This window comes from Salmo salar, chromosome 09, assembly GCF_965601325.2.
Source record: "Salmo salar chromosome 09, fSalSal1, whole genome shotgun sequence".
Classification (NCBI taxonomy): domain Eukaryota; kingdom Metazoa; phylum Chordata; class Actinopteri; order Salmoniformes; family Salmonidae; genus Salmo; species Salmo salar.
In genome coordinates, this window is record NC_138299.1 from 64,699,845 (window position 1) to 64,722,207 (window position 22,363).

Genomic DNA, 22,363 nt, shown 5'->3' on the forward strand with positions numbered 1-22,363 from the left:
AGAAACCTATTAGATTCTAGATATAGCACCTTTTTTTCTAAAAGGGTAGATAGAGCACAACTACGGGCCATGGCCATTTCTGCCAGTCTAGTGAAGCCGAGCACTGATGGGCCCAGACATGGATGTTAATCTAAAAAAGAATGATTGAAGATAGATTGTTGATTACCATGGCCTGCTCCATAGGGATGACCTGCTGACTGTGGATCTGCCGGAGACTGTTGGTGTGGCCCTTTAGAGAGGTCTGGAGGGGCCCCTTGGGCTGTGGACACACACAGACAGAGGTTCAGAGTAGACAAACATAAACACATAGAAAGAAGTAATAATAATAGTATCCAAAAGGTCACCATTGTTCAGCACCCCTGGACAATGTGCCTTGCTCAAGGGCATAGCAACAGATTTTTCACCTTGTTGGCTCCAGGATTCGAACCAGTGACTTTTCGGATACTGTCCCAATGCTCTAACCTCGAGACTACCACACACACAGTACCAGTAAAAAGGTTGGACACACCTACTCATTCAAGGGTTTTTCTTTATTTTTATTAGACATCAAAACGATGAAATAACACACATGGAATCATGTAGTAACCAAAAAATGTAAAAAAAATCTAAATATATTTTATATTTGAGATTCTTCAAAATAGCCACCCCTTGTCTTGATGACATCTTTGCACACTCTTGGCATTCTCACATCTCAACATCAACTGTTCAGAGGAGACTGCGTGAATCAGGCCTTCATGGTCGAATTGCTGCAAATAAACCACTACTAAAGGACACCAATAATAAGAAGAGACTTGTTTGGGCCAAGAAACACGAGCAATGGACATTAGACCGGTGGAAATCAGTCCTTTGGTCTGATGAGTCCAAATAGTTTAAATTTTTTATTTAATATTTAAAACATACAACATACTTGCAGTGAAGCCTCTCAACAACTACACCACACTAGTCATCTAACAGACTCCCATCCAGAGCGACACACAGAAGCAACTAGGGTCAACGCCCTGCTCAAGGGCACATCGACAGATCTCCCACCAGGTCAAAAACAGGGACCCGAACCAGCGATCCACAAGCCACAGGTCCAAGCTTCCAACCACCAGGCCACCATCCCTCCAAGATCCCCCCCACAGTTCCCCAAGAGCTGCCCCTCAACCATCCGAAACACCCACAGAGAAGAAATAATAATAATCCCGCTCCAGACACCCCCTCCATGCACCGAAACCAACAAAATGAACAAAAGAAAAAAATATAAAGACAAAGGAAAACAGAAAACAACAATGCAAAAAACAAAAGACATGAAGGACAACAAAACTCATAACAGCAAGGCCAACTGAATATGATTGACTGCATGTATGGCACTATTTACGTATGTGTCCGTGTATGTGCACATGTGTGCAATTGAATGAGAGTGTGTGTATATGCATGTATACAAACACTTGCACGGCATCAACCTCAGGCAAACCAGCATTAACTGTAACAACACTGCCCCTCAGTGTCATTCAAAGTTTTATTTTGACTTCATTTAAAAAAAACTTTGATCTGTTATTCTATCCCCCGCCCAGCAACTCCACTCCCACTTGTCTCCAATTCCACATCCCAACCCTCAGTTTCCCTCAGCCCATCCCATCCCAACTACCTCAACCCTCTTCGGATTTCTAAGCACCACATATCTTTCAACTGTGCTGTGATGATCAACATACAATTTGTATCTATCTAATCGAATAGAATCCACATATTCCAAGTTGAAGATAAATACTTTTACTAAGAGTATTAGTATATTAGTAATTGACTGACCCGGTCTCTCCAGATCTCCCAACAGTACTATTTCAAGGGTGAATTTTAGACCAATGTTATGCATTTTCAGCTAATCCTGAACCTGAGACCAGAAACAGGCTACCTGAGGGCAATACCAAAATAAATGGTCTATTGATTCTGTATCATCACAACAAAATCTGCAGAGCTTCGATGATTGTATGCCCCAAATATTCAACATTTTGTTGGTGGCAAGAATTTGATATAATAATTTTAGCTGACAAGCACAAAGTCTTGAATCTTTTTTATTTCTTACCCCTTTTTCGTGTAATCCAATTGGTAGTTACAGTCTTGTCTCGTCGCTACAACTCCCGTACGGACTCGGGAGAGGCAAAGGTCGAGAGCCGTGCGTCCTCCAAAACACAACCCAACAAAGCCGCACTGCTTCTTGACACAATGCCCACCTAACCCAGAAGCTAGCTGCACCAATGTGTCGGAGGAAACACTACACCTGGCGGGCGTGTCAGTGTGCACTGCGCCTGGCCCGCCACAGGAGTCGCTAGTGTGCGATGGGACAAGGAAATCCCTTCCAGCCAAACCCTCCCCTAACCCGGATGACACTGGGCCAATTGTGTGCCGCCCTGTGGGTCTCCCGGTCGCCTCCGACTGCGACAGAGCCTGGACTCTAACCCAGAATCTCTAGTGGCACAGCTAGCAACTGCGATGCAGTGCCTTAGACCACTGCGCCACCTGGGAGGCCCTGAAGTCTTGAATCTTGCATCATTTTATCTATCAACTCATACACCCTGTACCATGGAATCGGTTCATCAAAAATCTCTTCCCAACTATTTTGCAATCTGTATGGCACCGCTGTCAACATCCTGATCCTCAAATGAAACTGGTATACTTTCCTATTGATGCTATTTTTATTCCCCCACCAGTTTTGATCCTTTATATTAGGCAGACAGACCAGTTCCCTACCTCCTCCCGCTGCGACCCGCCTCCTCCATTTTTGGGGTAATGCTGTAATCAATTGGTTGTAATCTTGGATTGAGCAGACCTTCCCATACAATTCTGATAACTCCATGAAAGACATAACTCTACCATTCTAATTTACAATATAATTTAAAAACAAAATACCCTTTTCCAACATCTTTCCAATAAATACAGGTGTTTTATCAACCAGCACATTTGAGTTCAGCCATAATATTTGTTCTATCTTTTCAGGGGGATGAAATTGAAATTGTAGCCAGCTCTGCAATGCTTGTTTGAAAAAGAGAGATACTTTGAAAATAGTATCATTTTCAATTAATTGAAAATGAGACATGGCAATCTGCACAAAAGCAAAAAGGCAATTTTTAAACAACAGATGAGCTTTTCTTAGTAATTTACTTGAGAACCATTTAGGGTTCAAGTAAAAGTTTTGAATAAGTGAAGCTTTTAGAGATATTTGAGATATGACTAAGGAGTTAATCAGGGCAATTTTTCCATAAATAGACAGGTATTTACCTCTCCGTGGTTGCACCATCAGCCCATTTTACAGCTAAACTACAGGGAAATGTAAAAGTTGTATTTTTTTTAAAGATCCAATACGCAATATTGTACACATAAATAGGTTTTAGTCCAGAGTCCAGAAAAGTTATCTAGATCTTCAATGAGACATTGCAGGGATCTAGCTTGCGGACTTAATATAAAACTTGAGTCATCGGCGTACATTGACACCTTTGTTTTTAAGCTTAAACCTTGGATTTTTAATCCACTAATGTTGTTATTTGATCTGATTTTAATAGCTAGCATTTCGATGGCCATAACGAATAGATATGGTGACATCGGACACCCTTGTTTAACTCCTCTTGATAATTCAAAACTCTCTGAGAAGTAGCTGCTATGTACTATTTTACACTGGGGTTGCTATACATTACTTTTACCCATTTTATAAGATAGTCTCCGAAATTGAAAAAAATCCAGACATTTATGGATAAAATACAACCTTACTTAATCAAAGGCCTTTTAAAAATCCGCTATAAATACCAGGCCTGGGTTCTTAAATGTTTCATGATCCATTATTTCTAGTAGTATATTATCTCCAATGTATCTTCCATGTAAAAAACCTGTCTGATCAGGATGATCGTATTAGTTCATGTATTTCCCTTGTTAGTCCTGGTTCTTTAGCCAGAAACTGCTTTTTTATTATTGATGAATATTGAATTGAATGACCTCTGAAGAAACATTTAAAGATATCCCAAACAATAAGGGGATTTGCTGAACGTATTATGACTCCAAATTTGAGATTTTTGGCTCCAACCGCCGAGACTTTGTGAGACGCAGAGTAGGTGAACGGATGATCTCAATATGTGTGGTTCCCACCGTGAAGCATGGAGGAAGTGGGGGTGCTTTGCTGGTGACACTGTCAGTGATTTATTTAGAATTCAAGGCACACTTAACCAGCATGGCTACCACAGCATTCTGCAGTGATACGCCATCCCATCTGGTTTGCGCTTAGTGGGACTTAATTTGTTTTTTAACAGGACAATGGCCCAACACACCTCCAGGCTGTGTAAGGGTTATTTGACCAAGAAGGAGAGTGATGGAGTGCTGCATCAGATTACCTGGCCTCCACAATCACCCGACCTCAACCCAATTGAGATGGTTTGGGATGAGTTTGACTGCAGAGTGAAGGAAAAGCAGCCAACAAGTGCTCAGCATATGTGGGAACTCCTTCTGTTGGAAAAGCAATCCAGGTGAAGCTGGTTGAGAGAATGCCAAGAGTGTGCAAAGTTGTCATCAAGGGAAAGGGTGGCTACTTTGAAGAATCTAAAATCAAAAATATATTTTGATTTGTTTAACACTTTTTTGGTTACTACATGATTCCATGTGTGTTATTTCAGTTTTGATGTCTAATAAAAATAAAGAAAAACCCTTGAATGAGTAGGTGTGTCCAAACCTTTGACTGGTACTGTATATAAACACACGGGTTCCGATGAACAAACACATACGCACACATACACGCGCTCACACACAGATGTTGTCATTCAAATACCCTGTTGTAAACATTCATGTACATATAGATTTATAAATATTTAGAGCAATATGCAATCTGTGCAAAACTCTACAATGCACAGACCTACACAGACCCACTTAGTATAAGAGACTGCCTTAATCAATGAATGTAATGCGGCATAAAAACGACATATGAACCCACAGAATTACATACAGAATCAAGTAATGTATAGGAGCTCTATGGGTGAACCATTCTCAGTGTCCAGCGAGTGTGTGTTTTCTATGCCAACAGGAAAAATGAGTACCAGAATAGATGGGCACCAAATGAATACTAGGGGGCACAGGCATAAGCACATATCCCCCCACAGAACACCACTTTAAACTAGCTCCATTGCCCCCGAGCACAAGGCAGGCGTAGGAGGACCCAGAGTTGGACTCAGCAACATTTTGGGCCATGAATGGGGAGCTTGTGTGAGCCTCCATCCCCGCCAAAGGCAAGGCAGAACATTAAAAAGTGCTTCCACAGACTGCTTCAGTGTGTGTGTGTTTGTCGACAGCAAACCGCCGCGAGGCTGTGCAGTTGATAAAGACACATGGAGCTTTCACAGTTTTAGATCTGAACTTCCGTTCCATTTGATCCCTGTCTTGGATCGTGGTGTAAATCAAATGAAGTGCCTTGCAACTGGTACACTGAGAAAACATTGTGTGGATGGTTGGAGCCGTGTTGATTTTGGGCGGTTTGTTGTATGTTCCTCTCACCATAAGGTCTGTCTGTGCCTCGAGCTCATTGGCGTACGACAGTAAGTCCACCTGAGTCACCCCTTTGTTAACCTGCAAATGAACAGAAATAGGATTATAATGCATTATGATGCTGTTATTATGCATAATAACACTTGCCATAAATATGTATGACACCCCTTATAATGTATTCTCATCTTACAATTGCATAACAGCCATATAGAGTCTGTTGTGCAACATAGAGATGCATAACATGTTACAAGCCTTATAATAACACACAATAAAGGCTCATACACGCTTATAACAAGTCATAAAGCATTATAGCTGTCGGTATTAAGTAAAGAGTTACACATGCTGCAGTAAGAGGCCATAAGACGACCGTGTTCCTTGGTAACTTAATGTTCTCCTGAATTCAACAGATTATTCAACAGATTCTGATAGAGAAGACATATACTGAACAAAAATAGAAACGCAAAGTGTTGGTCCCATGTTTCATAAAAGGCCACTTTTAATGTGCAGTTTTGTCACGCAACACAATGCCACAGATGTCTCAAGTTGAGGGAGCGTGCAATTGGCATGCTGACTGCAGGAATGTCCACCAGAGCTGCTGCCAGGGAATTTAATGTTTATTCCTTTACCATAAGCCGCCTCCAACATAATTTTAGAGAATTTGGCAGTACGTCCAACCGGCTTCACAACCACAGAACACATGTATGGTGTCGTGTGGGCGAGCGGTTTGCTGATGCAACGTTGTAAACAGAGTGCTCCAATGGTGGCGGTGAGGTTATGTTATGGGCAGGCATAAGCTACAGACAACGAACACAATGCATTTTATCGATGGCAATTTTAATGCACAGAGATACCGTGATGAGATCCTGAGGCCCATTGTCGTGCCATTCATCTGCCACCATCACCTCATGTTTCAGCATGATAATGCACGGCCCCATGTCACAAGGATCTGTACACAATTTCTAGAAGCTGAAAATGTCCCAGTTCCTCCATGGTCTACATACTCACTAGTCATGTCACCCATCGAGCATGTTTGGGATGCACTGGATCGACGTGTACGACTGCGTGTTCCAGTTCCCGCCAATATCCAGCAACTTTGCACAGCCATTGAAGAGGAGTGGGACAACATTCCACAATCAACAGCCTGATCAACTCTATGCAAAGGAGATGTGTCGCGTTGCACGAGGTAAATGGTGGTCACACCAGATACTGACTGGTTTTCTGATCCACACCCTTACCTTTTTTTAAGGTATCTGTGACTAACATATGCACATCTGTATTCCCAGTCAAGTGAAATTCATAGATGAGGGCCTAATGAATTTATTTCAATCAACTGATTTCCTTACATGAACTGTAACTCAGTAAAATCGTTGAAAATGTTGCATGTTGCGTTTATATTTTTGTTCGGTATAAATAGTCTGAGAAATAGGGGTGGAAAACTGCCAAGTCTATAGCTCACTGTGATTTTGGCAAGAGTAGCTATAAACTATTCAATCTCTAGAGATACATCAGTATTTCCACAATATTAATTTAGCAGTGGAGCACAGCCGCTGTTAAATCGTTGCCTTCACCGCAAAATAAATACAAACACGATTACCTAGCTTGTAATTCTGGAAATGTAGCCAACTCTATTAACAGATGTAAAGCTGTATGCCCAAGCAAGACCACAGGAAGACCCCAGCTGCCGTCCGCTCCCTGGTAAAAGATCCCACATCTGTATGTGCATATGTAGTGTCTTGGCCCTCATTCATTACTGTACAGCCAAAAAGGGATGTCTGTAGTATGTTACATGAAGTCAATGGAGCAGTTATACATTATAACCACAGAGGCAGATTGTAAACGAGTACATCAGACTTTTTAACTATCTTGCTGGTGTTCCTCGCAATTCATCATACTCTTTTGCATTTGTGTTATTTAAACCTGTTAGATATCACCATATCAAAGTCAGGGGCGTATTACAGAACAAAATCCTGTCATTCTTATCTTATCTCAAAAGTGAAAGATGGGATAAATCCTGGTTTTCCATTACAGAAGCTAAATCCATTCTGTTATCCCGTCATAAATGTACATCCTAAAATGAGATAAGGCATGATTTGACAGTTAAATTATGATGTTTCTGTAATACCTACCGTGGCTACTATTTTATAAATTCTTCTTGCATTCAGGAACTTAAGTTTTCTTGCCAAGATAAGTCACTACTGTAGGATGCTTTTAAGCAGATTAGCATCTGAAATGATAACTATCTTTAGGTTGAGTTGTGTTTTGTACGAGTACGCTAGTGTGCCTCTTGAAGGTACAGTGCCCTCGAAAAGTATTCAGACCGCTTGACTTTTTCCACATTTTGTTAAGTTACAGCCTTATCCTAAAAGGGATTAAATACCAAAAAATCCTCAGCAATCTACCCCATAATGACGAAGCGAAAACAGGTTTTTAGAAATACTTATTTACATAAGTATTCAGACCCTTTGCTATGAGACCTGAAAATGAGTTCATGTCCATCTGTTTCCATTGATCATCCTTGAGATGTTTCTACAACTTGATTGGAGTCCACCTGTGGTAAATTCAGTTGATTGAACATGATTTAGAGGCACACACCTGTTTATATAAGGTCCCACATTTGACAGTGCATGTCAGAGCAGAGGCCTCCATTCTTAAATGGAAGAAGTTTGGAACCACCAAGACTCTTCCTAGAGCTGGCCGCCCGGCCAAACTGAGCAAATGGGGGAGAAGAGCCTTGGTCGGGGAGGTGACCAAGAACCTGATGGTCATTCTGACAGAGCTCTAGAGTTCCTCTGTGGAGACGGGAGAATGTTCCAGAAGGACAACCATCTCTGCAGCACTCCACCAATCAGGCCTTTATGGTAGAGTGGCCAAACAGAAGCCACTCCTCAGTAAAAGACACATGACAGCCCACTTGGAGTTTGCCAAAAGGCACATAAAGACTCTCAGATCATGAGAAACAAGATTCTCTGGTCTGATGAAACAAAGATTGAACTCTTTGGCCTCAATGTCTACGGTGAAGCATGGTGATGGTAGCATCATGCTGTAGGGATGTTTTTCAGCAGCAGGGACTGGGAGACTAGTCAGGATTGAGGCAAAGATGAAGGGAGAAAAGTACAGAGAGATCCTTGATGAAAACCTGCTCCAGAGCACTCAGGACCTCAGACTGGGTCGAAGATTCACCTTCCAACAGGACAACGACCCTAAGCACACAGCCAAGACAACACAGGAGTGGCTTCGGGACAGGTCTCTGAATGTCCTTGACTGGCCCAGCCAGAGCCCGGACTTGAACCCGATCGAACATCTCTGGAAAGACCTGAAAATAGCTGTGCAGTAACGCTCCCCATCCAACCTGACAGAGCTTGAGAGGATCTGCAGAGTGTGCCAAGCTTGTAGCGTCATACCCAAGAAGACTCGAGGCTGTAATCGCTGCCAAAGGTACTTCAACAAAGTACTGAGTAAAGGGTCTGAATACTTATGTAAATGGTATATTTCAATTTTTTAGGAGAGGAAGCCAAAGTAGACTATTATTTATTTATCCTTATTTTCCCATGTAAGTTGACTGAGAACATAATATACTTTACAGCAACGACCTGGGGAAGAGTAACAGGGGGAGGAGAGGGGTGAGCCAATTAGAAACTGGGGATGATTAGGTGGCCATGATGGTATGAGGGCCAGATTGGGAATTTAGCCAGGACACGATAAGTGCCATGGGATCTTTAGTGACCACAGAGAGTCAGGACACCCATTTAATGTCCCATCCCGAAAGACGGCACCTTACGCAGGGCAATGTCCCCTTCACTGCCCTGGGGCATTGGGATGTCCTTAGACCAGAGGGAAGAGTGCCCCCTCCCTGGCCCTCCAACACCACAACACCACTCACCATTAAGACGAAAGAGAGGAGGACACCATACTTTTGACATAAAGGAGAGAAGAAAATTGGAGGAAGCCACATTAAACTATAGAAATTAATGCTAGGAGACCAGGGGAGAAAGTCATTTTAGATTGAGATGCCCCCTCAATGCCAGTGTAATACCTCCTCTAGATAGGCTGCGTAGTTGATCCTGTCGACGCCCGTCTCAGAAAAGCCAATGAGGTTCTGCTTCCCCTCAGACTCCAGCAGGACGATAACTCTCAGGTCAATCTTCACATTGTTAAACATCTTCCCCACCTCCTTGGTGTACTGTAAACAGAGAGGGAGAACAGTCAGTTTACAAAAAGGATAATCAATAGCTATGAATGAAGTATGTATTGGCTACATATGTGTTCTGAAGCAGGCGCTAGTCTGTTTGTTTACGCCATATAAATAGACCATTAAAATGGAATAGAAATAGACTTCTATGGTCGAGACCACTATTTCAGAGACAAGCCTAGAACAAAATTGTGCTAAAAACAAACTTGTTTACACGTTAGACCAGCCAGTGTTACGCAAACCCCTTTGTTTTTGATTTGTGTGTGTTGGGGTAAAAGACTCTCTTACTCTGGCAACATAAATTTTACATTGAGCCCCATTCAAATTCTTAATTCGCAGAGGGTCGTCCTAGGCAACCCCATTCATTGATACAAAGTATAGATTAGGACGGCCTGTTTTCGTTTCATTTTGTTTTTTAAACTGGTATAATTGGACCAAAAAATACAGTGAGGAGTTTGTTTTTAGCCTCAAGCGACACAAATCTTCAGCAGCAAAGAACCTCATTAAAAACCAGAGGCTGTAGCATTCAAATAAAAAAATATGACAATACGTTATCATTATATTTCAATGTGCTCCATGTAAAAATTTGCAAGTGAAATCAGTATAAAAAAAGACACGAAAATGAACATAGGAAGAACTGGAAATACAGCCAATTTGTGCAATGTACTGTAACTTAGGCTACACTAGCCAGCTCAGCTCTATTGCTAGTCCGTACAATAACAGAAGCAAGATAATCTTGCCAGCTGGCTGACTAATACAGAATGGTCCGCTTGGTTGACACTAGACAGGACTGGCATCACGTCAAGGAAGTCCAATGATACAAGCTGAGGTAATGGTGAAGGAATCCTAGCGCTACAGATCACTAGCCTGCTCTTTGTTTTGGCAAGGATAACTCATTTAGCTAATGTTAATGAATCACCATTAGGAAATAGAGAGTGTTAGCCTGTTTGTAATCGCCTGGGTCTGCTGCACACCGCAAGACTGTGTTTGCCTGCTGAGCTAAAGCCTAGGCATTGAATTCACTCAACGAGCTGACATAACTCTTCAGGCCTCAGTGTGCAGGGTGGGCGGAGTTTGCACTTTTCATTTTGACTGTTGCGTTGGTTACATTGTACCCGGCAAGCTAAACCAAGCTCAAGTATTAGAAAGTATTTGGTATTTAACCCAGGTCGGACTATGTGTGAGTTTGACTATAGTGTGTGGCTTTCATGCACAGGTACGCAGAATGCAGTACAGTGAATACTGACCAGGCTTGAGTTTAGGAAGGTTGTGACATTGAAGACTTTGTCCAGGCGCATGGCAGAGTAAATACCTCTGTTCTCCTTGCAATTACTGAGAGAGGAGAACAAGAGAGGGAGAAAAGAGAGAATTCAACATCATCACATGTCCATTCACACATTTTTTGGTTAGCTTGCTCTCTCTGCCGCCATCCAGCGAATACATTTGGAACCTCATACACTCTCCTTAACTCTGTATTGCTGCCTTCCAGTCATTTTATAAGCAGTGTACTCACAGGTCACTCATAGAGAGCTTTTCCAAAGCAATAAATCAAGTCAGCATGGCCAACGTTTCCCATTTGTACACATTCAAGTGTCACACGCGGGGAAGAGTAAAGGAATTCCTATGGTCATGTCTGTACACACTATCTCATGGGTCACTTTTTGACTAGGCAGGAGTAGCTGAGGCAACTATACTAGATTTAAGCAAATATAGTATAGTAGTATATAGTATAGAACAAGGCAGTTAACCCACTGTTCCTAAGCCGTCACTGACTTGCCTATTTAAATAAAGGTCAAATAAATAGTCATATATCCCATGGCTTTCAGCCGATCAGCAACTAGGGCTCGAAAACCCCTGTTTCTAATAGGGAATACAACGTGATGGTCTCACAACACAGATTTGCTGGCTGTTCTAATCGAGAGATGATGAAAGTTGATGAAATCTAGGCCGGAAAGAAACCTCAAGTATTAAATCCCTCTCCCTAGTTTCAATCTTTTAAATAATTGACTAAGCAATGTCAGAGAGAATGTGAGGAGAAAGAATATTGACACAGGCATCCTGTGACATTTATTCCCATCAAACAATACCACAAAACAGAAATACCTAGTGTTATCATCTAGTTCTATTCATAAGTAATCAATATAGTTCTCCAGCAGGTCTATGTAAAACATAAACCATCACTAAAAAAAACACACAGATGAATCCCCAGCAGGAAGTGGTACATACATCCTGTAAAGTATTACCTGTAGAGACTCTCCACTGTGAGATCCAGGTCTGAGTCATTGTACATGTACCCTGGGATGAAGTTCCTCCACTCAGGGTTCACCAGGTGAGGAGTGTCCAAAACCTGGGACACAAATGACTAGTAAAACCATCATTCAGTTTCTCAACCATTATTATACAGCAAGACCCTTTACAATACCTAGACAGTCTCACATTAAGAGTTATCACATCATGACTTGCCTTGAAGAGCTGCTTGGTATGGAAGGGCTCGCAGACCAGCTTCTCCACGTTGCCCCCGACCAGAAAGGTGGCGGTCACCACTCCCATCAGTATCCAGGAGAAGAGGAAGCTGAAGCCCACACCGCTGTGGAGAGACACACATAGATAGATAGACAGACAGATGCCCAGCCAACCAGCCAGTCAGCCAGAGAGACAGCCAGTCAGCTGGCCAGAATTTACATTTATTTTACCAGGTAAGTTGACTGAGAACACATTCTCATTTACAGCAACGACCTGGGGAATAGTTACAGGGGAGAGGAGGGGGGGATGAATGAGCCAATTGTACAGCCTGCCAGCCTACTACTCACGCCATGAGCAGGGTGCCGCCGGTGTTGGAGACACAGCCCCGTGTGGTGGGGGAGGCGTGCTTGTCATATCCTACGGTGCCACACAGTATGGCCAGGAAGTTGAAAGCAAGGATGAGAACCACCATGCAGCACAGGCCAATACAGCAAATCCACCTGGAGAGGAACCCTGGAGTCAGTACACCATAACAAGTAACAACCAACCACTACATTAGGATAACGATGGAGCTGCAGACTATGTCTATGTCGCCGGGTAGAGGTCTGCACGGGATTGATTTCTTCATCCCGCTCCCTCAGCTATTCATTACCGCACCCGCCGGCTCCTGCTAACTTCTTGTCCGACTCCCATCCGCTCCCACAAGAGCTGGTCCCAAACCTGACCGTAGTCCCGCAATGTTATTTTAGGTGTATGTGATGCTGCTAGCTTTGCAGCCCCAGTCTCAGCAATTTTGCCACCTTAAGCCAGATCAAAAAATGCAAAAATAGCCTAATAAATAGGTTAAATTACCAGAGATTCACACTAGGCCAATTATATTACGCTATTGGTATTATTGGGCTATATCAGCCAATAGGCTAGACCTACAGTAGTTTGAAAGGGTTGGGGTGATATTAGAATAGGAGCGCACCAGACTTAAGCTACGTTTTGCATCACTTTTAGGAGCGGCACGATTTGCAGACAGAGTAAAATAAATGTGTTATCAATGTTTATTTCCAGTCAACGTCGGAGCATAAACTATAGCCTATCCTATTTAGGAAGGTCATTTCCTTGGAACGACAACTGCCCCGTGGCCCGTACTTCTCCGCCCATGCAGCCGACAGGCTATTTATTGAGACCGCACATTGTGTATACATGCAGTTGATCTCGCACACACAACAAAAGAGAGGAGGGGTAGGCTATTGAACTTGAAGCAACAAAAATTGGGCTATTCATTTGTGAACATTGCGACAAATAGGTGCTCTTAATAAACTACAATAGATACAGATTTGCAGGCACAAATAAATGCGTTATCAATAGGGTATTTATTTCCAGTCAATGTCGGACCTACAGCCTACCATTAGGAAGTACATTTCTCCGCATATGCAGCCTACTTCACTGATACCACACATACGCACATTTGATCTCGCACGCCCAACAAAAGAGAGGAGAGGTAGGCTGAACTTGAAGCAGCAACAAAGATATTTTCATCCCAAGTTGTCTGTCCGACCGCCTGCTCCCGCCCGCGGCGTGAAAAATGCTGGCTGCATCACAATGCTCTCTGTCGCGGCCTGAAGGTTCCATGGGCACGCCGCGGAAACGCAGCTTCCCTATCTCCGGGCTCAATCAAATGTAATGTGTGTAATAATCACAGCTGGTCAAAGAGGGCAACACAGGAGGCCATGTATGCGTGCTCAGGTCCAGGGTATACTTAAAAGATAACTGACTGAACAAACTCCTGATTCATTATTACATTATGTCACAGTGACCTCTGCTGCTTTAAATGATGAAATAACTCCAGATGATATTCAGTAAAAACAGACCTTTACTTGTCCTAAACTCTGAGCACCTCATGGGCCCTGGTCAAAAGTAGTACACTATATAGGGAATAGGGTGCCGTTTTGGGACACCCAGTTTGTGAATCGAGGCCCAGTTCCTGATTGTACCTGTAGAAGTCCATCTGGTCGATCTCGGGGTAAGAGTCTTCTATCTTGGAGTGTGTGTGACTAATGAAGTTGGTGAAGTTGGCCATAGTGCTGTGTACAGGGAACACCTTGGAGAAGCTGCTGATGTTGGTGCCGATGATGTCCAACATGCCCCGGGCTCCTGGGAGAGAGGGAAGGAGAGGCATTGGGGAATTAATGGAGTAATACAACCTTATATTTTGGGGTACTGGGGTAAGACAGTTCAGGTGTAGGTCATTAATTGGAATATGGCAATTGGTCTTATTGGGCTTTACCTTCAATGAGTATTCATACCATACTGAACATGACTGATTTGGTAATGCAAAGTTGAACACTCAAAATGATATAACCCTTCATATAGTTTCTTCTGAAGCTTTTTTAGGAGCATTACATGAGGTTAAAGAGACTCACCCTCGACTACGTTCCTCATCTGGTCGCTCACCATGCCTGGAGTGTCATTGAATGAGGAGTAGCCCTGTTTAGAGAAGAAAGTACAGGTGTGGGATCTTAATTTGATGACCCTGTTGTTGCAGGAAAAATGCAAACTTGTAGTGTATTTGAGGTTTAAAAAGGCTTCTAAAGTTTGTAATTTCCACTTTAAAATGTTAGACTTGACTTGCCCTAACTAAAAATGTATCAACCCCAACAAAAATGTAAATTCATTATAATCCACACAATACTTCACATTTCCTGTTGCTGCAGGATTATTTTCCTGCTGTGAGAAACTGGTCATTAAGATCCCACATCCATAGAAAGGCACGTTTGCATTGATGATACAGTATCACATATATTTAAAAAGAAATCTCACAACTTCCAATTTTAACCTAAAGCTTTTGCAACATGGCTAGACTCACCTTTCGAATGATATTGCTGAGGTCCGTTTTTATCAATTGATTCACACTTTCCAGCTGATTGTTCACATCAGGTAACTGCAGCACATCACAGACAGCACACACTTACAACGTAATTTTCCTCAGGCAGCGCAGCACACACAATGCGCAAAAACACATTTTAAATAGACCGGATGGCAAATAGCATATTGCTATATAAATCAAAATATTACTGTATGACTATTATTATCATCTTCAATAAAGTGTGCCAGCATACCCGGGTGAAGTTGGCGCTGACGTGGAGCTGTGCCAGGGAGATGCGGATGGAGCGACAGAGCTGGGCGGTGGTGGCGTCCGAGTCCTCGTCGCTGCAGCCCGGGTCGTTGAGGGTTCTATTGAGGCTGAAGCGCACCAGGCTCAGGTTGAAGTGGAGCTTCCCTGTCGCCTCCTGGAGAACCTCCAGAGACATACTCACGTTCTCCAGGGCGTCTTTGGTCTCCCGCATGGCTTGGGATGGGGACGGGGTAGGATGGAGAGGAAGTAAGTGTGTGTGAGAGTGCAGTATAGACACACACAAATGTACATGGCATATTCACAAAAACACTCAATGTATGCACACGCAAGTACACACACACAAACCAAATACACACACACATGCACAGCCATACCCTAGCCGTGATTATACACAACAAAACACACACACATTCACACAGGGGCAGCAATTAGAATTGAACAGCTGAACAATAGTTGCAGGTTCAATCCACTGTTGGAGCAAGATTGGAACTTGGAAGGCCATAAACTTAATATATTCATATTGAGTCATAATTAAGATGGCACGCAAGGTGAGTTTGTACAGTTCCAAATACAGTGGCAAGAAAAAGTGTGTGAACACTTTGGAAATACTGGGATTTCTGCATAAATTGGTTATAACATTTGATCTGATCTTCATCTAGGTTACAACAATAGACAAACACAGTCTGCTTAAACTAATAACACACAAACTGTCACAGTATCCACAGAAGCTGGCGCCCCTCCCCGGTCGGGCGGCGCTCGGCGGTCGTCATCGCCGGCCTACTAGCTGCCACCGATCTATGTTTCTGTGTTGTTTGGTTTTGTCTGTCTAGGTCTGCGCCTGTTCCTTGTTTGTAATTAGTGTGGGGGGGGGTATTTAGTTAGTCCTTTTTGTTCAGGTATTCGTGCGGGATTGTTTTGTGTCATTTCGAAGGGCTGTTCGTATTTTGACGCTGCCTGTTAGTTCAGCGTTCTGTGGAGCTGTCAATTAGTATTGCGGCTGCCTATTTGCGGCTGCCTATTTTTCCAAACAGTGTTAATAAACATCTGTGTTTTTGGACCTCCGTCTCCTGCCCTTGACTCTGACCCTTCCTGCTACACTGATAGCCGTGACACAAACAACTACATGTTTTCATGTCTTTATTGAACACACCATGTAAACATTCACAGTGCAGGGTGGGAAAAGTATGGGAACCCTTGGATTTAATAACTGGTTGATCCTCCTTTGGCAGCAATAACATCAACCAAATGTTTTCTATAGTTGCGGATCAGACCTGCACAATGGTCATGAGGAATTTTGTACCATTCCTCTTTACAAAACTGTTTCAGTTCAGCAATATTCTTGGGATGTCTGGTGTGAACTGCTCTCTTGAGATCATGCCACAGCATCTCAATCGGGTTGAGGTCAGGACTCTGACTGGGCCACTCCAGATGGCTTATTTTCTTCTGTTGAAGCCATTCTCTTGTTGATTTACTTCTGTGTTTTGGGTTGCTGTACTGTTGCATCACCCAACTTCTGTTGAGCTTCAATTGGCGGACAGATAGCCTAACATTCTCCTGCAAAATGTCTTGATAAACTTGGTAATTCATTTTTCCGTTGATGATAGCAAGCTGTCCAGGCCCTGAGGCAGCAAAGCAGCCCCAAACCATGATGCTCCTTCCACCATACTTTACAGTTGGGATGAGGTTTTGATGTTGGTGTGCTGTGCCTTTTTTTCTCCACACATAGTGTTGTGTGATCCTTCCAAACAACTCAACTGTAGTTTCATCTGTCCACAGAATAGTTTGCCAGTAGCGCTGTGGAACATCCAGGTGCACTTTTGCAAACTTCAGACGTGCAGCAATGTTTTTTTTGGGACAGCAGTGGCTTCTTCCATGGTGTTCTCCCATGATCACAATTATTGTTTAGTGTTTTACGTATCGTAAATTCGTCAATAGAGATGTTAGCATGTTCCTGAGATTTCTGTAAGTCTTTAGCTGACACTCTAGGATTTTTCTTAACCTCATTGAGCATTCTGCACTGTGCTCTTGCAGTCATCTTTGCAGGACGGCCACTCTTAGGGAGAGCAGCAACAGTGCTGAACTTTCTCCATTTGTCGACAATTTGTCTTACCGTGGACTAATGAACATCAAGGCTTTTAGAGATACCTTTGTAACCCTTTCCAGTTTTATGCAAGTCAACAATTCTTCTGAGATCTCTTTTGTTCGAGGCATGGTTCACATCAGGCAATGCTTCTTGTGAATAGCAAACTCAAATTTTGTGAGTGTTTTTTATAGGGTAGGGCAGCTCTAACCGACATCTCCTATCTCGTGTCATTGATTGGACTCCAGGTTAGCTGACTCCTAACTCCAATTAGCTTTTGGAAAAGTCATTAGCCTATGGGTTCACATACTATTTCCAACTTACACTGTGAATGTTTAAATGATGTATTCAATATCGACAAGAAAAATACAATAATGTGTGTGTTATTAGTTTAAGCACTGTCACATCCTGACCAGCAGAGGGAGCAATTGGATTAGTTTTGGTCAGGATGTGACAGGGTTTTTGTGTGTGTGTGAATGGTTGTTGGTGATTAGGACTCCCAATTGAAGGCAGGTGTGTTGAGTTGCCTTTGATTGGGAGTCCTATATAGGAGTGTGTGTTTTTCTTTGGGGTTGTGGGTAATTGTTTCTTGTTTAGTGTGGTTGCACCTGACAGGACTGTTGGCTGTCAGTTTCCTTGTTTTTGTTTTTGTAGAGTGTTCTTTCCAATTAAATTGAAGGATGAATACTAACTCTGCTGCATTTTGGTCCATTTCTGAAGACAGCTGTGACAAGCACACTATGTTTGTCTATTGTTGTGACTTAGATGAAGATCAGTTCAAATTTGATGACCAATTTATGCAGAAATCCAGGTAATTCCAAACTTTTTCTTGGCACTGTATTTTGTAGACACACAGGGATGTCTAGTAATTTAGCCCGGTCCCAGATCTGTTTGTGCTGTCTTGCCATCTCCTATGGCCATTGTCATACCAATGGTACAAACTGATCTTGGACCAGGCTACAATTGGCTCAAGAGCCAGGAGTACCACAAGGGGACCAATCACAAGAGTGACACCAGGGTGAAGTCTCAAGGTTACAAGGTCAGGGTTTATTTACTGTTACCTTTAATGGCCCTCTCCACTTTGACTTTATGACAAAAAGTAAAAAGGAAAGAAAAGGATGTCTACTTAAGCGATTAAAATCGTAGTACGCCATGTTACGAGCTAAGTAACAAGATACTTCTATAATAACTACAATACTACTCCATATTGCATATATACAGTGCATTCGGAAAGTATTCAGACCCCTTGGTTTTTTCTGTTACAGCTTTATTCTAAAATGGATTTTAAAAAATTCCCCTCATCAATCTAAACACAATACCCCATAACGACGGAACGAAAACAGGTTTTTAGAAACTTTTGCAAATGTATTAAAAATAAAAAACAGAAAGACCTTATTTACATAAGTATTCAGACCCTTTGCTATGAGACTCGAAATTGAGCTCAGGTGCATCCTGTTTCCATTGATCATCTTTGAGATGTTTCTACAACTTGATTGGAGTCCACCTGTGGTAAATTCAATTGAATGGACATGATTTGGAAAGGCACACACTTGTCTATTTAAGTCCCAACGTTGACAGTGCATGTCAGAGCAAAAACCAAGCCATGAGGTCGAAGTAATTGTTCGTAGAACTCAGAGACAGGATTGTGTCGAGGCACAGATCTGGGGAAGGGTACCAAAACATTTCAGCAGCATTGAAGGTCCCCAAGAACAGTGTCCTCCATCATTCTTAAATGGAAGAAGTTTGGAACCACCAAGACTCTTCCTAGAGCTGGCCGCCCGGCCAGACTGAGCAATCGTGACCGATGGTCACTCTGACAGAGCTTCAGAGTTCCTCTGTGGCGATGAGAGAACCTTCCAGAAGGACAACCATCTCTGCAGCACTCCATCAAACATGCCTTTATCGTAGAGTGGCCAGACAGTAAAAGGCACGTGATAGCCCACTTGGAGTTTACCAAAAGGCACCTAAAGGACTCTCAGACCATGAGAAACAAGATTCTATGGTCTGAATGCCAAACGTCACATCTGGAGGAAACCTGGCACCATCCCTACGGTGAAGCATGGTCGTGGCAGCATCATGCTGTGGGGATGTTTTTCAGCGGCAGGGTCTGGGAGACTAGTCAGGTATGAGGGAAAGATGAACAGAGCAAAATACAGAGTGATCCTTGATGAAAACCTGCTCCAGAGCACTCAGTCTCTGAATGTCCTTGAGTGGCCCAGCCAGAGCCCGGACTTGAATCCGATCGAACATCTCTGAAGAGATCTGAAAATAGCTGTGCAGCGACACTCTCCATCCAACCTGACAGAGCTTGAGAGAATCTGCAGAGAAGAATGGGAGAAACTCCCCAAATACAGGTGTGCCAAGCTTGTAGCGTCATACCCAATAAGACTCAAGGCTGTAATCGCTGCCAAAGGTGCTTCAATGAAGTACTGAGTAAAGGGTCTGAATACTTATGTAAATGTGATAATTCCATTTTTTTATTTGTAGATTGATGAGGGGGAAAAAACAATTTAATCCATTTTAGAATAAGGCTGTAATATAACAATGTGGAAAAAGTTAAGGGGTCCGAATGCACTGTATATATACACTGAGTGTACAAAACCTTAGGAACACCTTCCTAATATTGAGTTGCACTCCCTTTTGCCCTCAGAACAGCCTCAGTTCGTCAGGGCATGTACTCTAAAATGTGTCGAAAGCATTCCCCAGGGATGCTGGATTTCTTTATAATAACAGCTTCATCTCAATTCTAGTCCGGTTTTAGAGCCAAGCATAGAACAATTACTGTGGTAACTAAAGTTGTAGGTGATATTGTAGATGCTCAGGACTGTGTTTCCCTTTTTATTGATTTGTCGAAGGTTTTCGACACTGTTGACCATGCCCTGCTGATGTATAGACTAAAAATGGTTGGTTTAAGATTTGAAGCATTGGATCGGTGTATATAAATTATATAGGGAAGACTGTTGACTGCATTGATAACTTGACCAAAAAACGGAAGTTGAAATTAGATTTTTTTTTTTAGGAACAAATCTTGTTCTTTAATGTCAGGCAGATAGGATCTTGTTCAGAGCATTTTTATATTGGTGCTGGATTATGGTGATATTGTCTATATGCAGGCCTCAGCAAGTACCTTAAACTCTGGACACAGTGAATCATGGTGCTTTAAAATGTACCACAAATGCTAGATCATACACCCATCACTGTGAATTGCATGCTATGGTGCAATGGACCTTTCTCTCCACCAGGAGGCTAAAGCCCTGGTATACCTTTGTATACAAAGCATTGATGGGACAACTCCCTTTGTATCACTCGATACAGTCTTTGTTCACAGTCGCTGTTGTCCTTTGTCTGTTCCTAAGGCTAGAACTGAGATGAGGAAGCCTTCTTTTTCCCATAATGCCCCTTCATCCTGGCGCATGCTTCAAAAGATATTCAAGTTAAGGAGTTAGTGTCCTTGCCTGTTTTTAAGACTCTGATCGAAGCGACTTGTTTTTGATAATTGCAGTTATTTGGAATCTTCTACAGTATCTGCAACTTGTGACACTTTGTCTTATGTGTGTATTTGTATTTTTTTGTAATATTTTATGTACATGCTGCTATTTCCCTGTTTGGCTTTCTTGCAGGTCGCCCTCGCAAAATAGTTTTTTAACCTCAATGGGTCTTACCTGGTAAAATAAAAAAATATATGTTTTGTACACTCAGGGTATTCTTAAAAGATCCTCATAACTTGTGTCCAATTTCAGGGCAGCATTTTCAGTGTGGTAGAGAATAAAAACAATTACAGCATCGGTCTGAAAGAGGAAATTATATCATAAGTACAGGACGTACCACCAGCCATACTGAGCACGCCGTCCATTGCAGGACAGACCTCTTTTCCTAATTCCTCATGAATCTTCCCTCCAAGCAGAGGACCCACATCTGAGGATGGGGAAATAGCATCATTATGTATTAGGGTTAGGGTCAATTCCATTTTAATTCAGGAATAAATAGAAGTTAAAATTCCAATTTCTCTCACAGAAAAGCAATGGAGAAGAATTGGAATTGCAGTTGACTTCCTCAATCGACAGAATTGAAAAGAAATTGACCACAACTCTGTTATGCATCTACTTAACGTTCAATATGTTGTTAACGTGATATGGCCATAGATTCATAGTTTTGTGCAGTAGACTGAACAGAGACAATATGGAGACGTGGCCTCAGGCACTGTACTTACTATCTAAGTCAGAAATGACTTTGTTCTTGGCAGTGGCGAATTGTGCTATTAGGTAATCAATTTGCTGTGAAAAAAAGAGCAGAAAAAAGTTACAGAAATTGAGACACATGAGTCTGTTTTTTTGTCTGAGATTATTACTCTATGTACGCACGCACGCACCCCTTGAGAAGCATACAATATAGATTTAATATAACCATCTCTTACATTCTCTACTTAGCCTTGTGTGCACACCTACAGAAATACTGTCATTGCAGCTATGGTAAAAAAAAAGCTGTACCGTTGGCGTCTCGTTGGTAAAACTCTGCAGGTCCCTCAGGTTGCTACTGACCAATCTCCTCATGCCTTTGAGCTGAGAGCTCAGGTTCTGGTTAGCTGCATACGCACACAGTACTCCAGCCCTGCGGACAAACAACAAACACAATCACACAGAATATTAAAAGAGATATAGGCTAGCACACACTAAAATAAGAGCGTTTTTAAATATTGTAATCCAGATATTCTAAACTTTATGGCTGTAATTAAATCTGGAATCTGAAATCCTATTTCGCAACAAAGCCTCCTTCACTCATGCTGCCAAACATACCCTCGTAAAACTGACTATCCTACCGATCCTCGACTTCGGCGATGTCATTTACAAAATAGCCTCCAACACTCTACTCAGCAAATTGGACGTAATCTACCACAGTGCCATCTGTTTTGTCACCAAAGACCCATATACTACCAACCACTGCGATCTGGATGCTCTCGTTGGCTGGCCCTCACTACATATTCGTCTCCAAACCCACTGGCTCCAGGTCA

The 22,363-nt window shown here is 42.4% G+C and overlaps 1 protein-coding gene across 13 annotated transcripts in view; it reads right to left on the bottom strand.

Moving 5' to 3' along the window:
* Positions 1–22,363, bottom strand: part of prom1a (prominin 1a) — a 123,432-nt gene that overhangs the window by 17,049 nt on the left and 84,020 nt on the right. For 8 of the 13 annotated variants that reach the window (XM_082955862.1, XM_082955858.1, XM_082955854.1 and 5 more), the window contains 15 exons: positions 21,843–21,963; positions 21,566–21,629; positions 21,181–21,270; positions 18,417–18,440; positions 15,259–15,488; positions 15,006–15,080; positions 14,563–14,626; positions 14,134–14,293; positions 12,496–12,648; positions 12,149–12,272; positions 11,929–12,032; positions 10,933–11,017; positions 9,530–9,676; positions 5,506–5,577; positions 167–259 (listed from right to left, as the gene is read on the bottom strand). In XM_082955862.1, coding sequence (XP_082811988.1) covers positions 167–259; positions 5,506–5,577; positions 9,530–9,676; positions 10,933–11,017; positions 11,929–12,032; positions 12,149–12,272; positions 12,496–12,648; positions 14,134–14,293; positions 14,563–14,626; positions 15,006–15,080; positions 15,259–15,488; positions 18,417–18,440; positions 21,181–21,270; positions 21,566–21,629; positions 21,843–21,963 — 1,606 coding nt within the window. The remainder of the gene's footprint in view (positions 1–166; positions 260–5,505; positions 5,578–9,529; positions 9,677–10,932; positions 11,018–11,928; positions 12,033–12,148; positions 12,273–12,495; positions 12,649–14,133; positions 14,294–14,562; positions 14,627–15,005; positions 15,081–15,258; positions 15,489–18,416; positions 18,441–21,180; positions 21,271–21,565; positions 21,630–21,842; positions 21,964–22,363) is intronic. The other 5 variants (XM_014211859.3, XM_082955859.1, XM_082955856.1 and 2 more) reach the window with 1 other exon arrangement.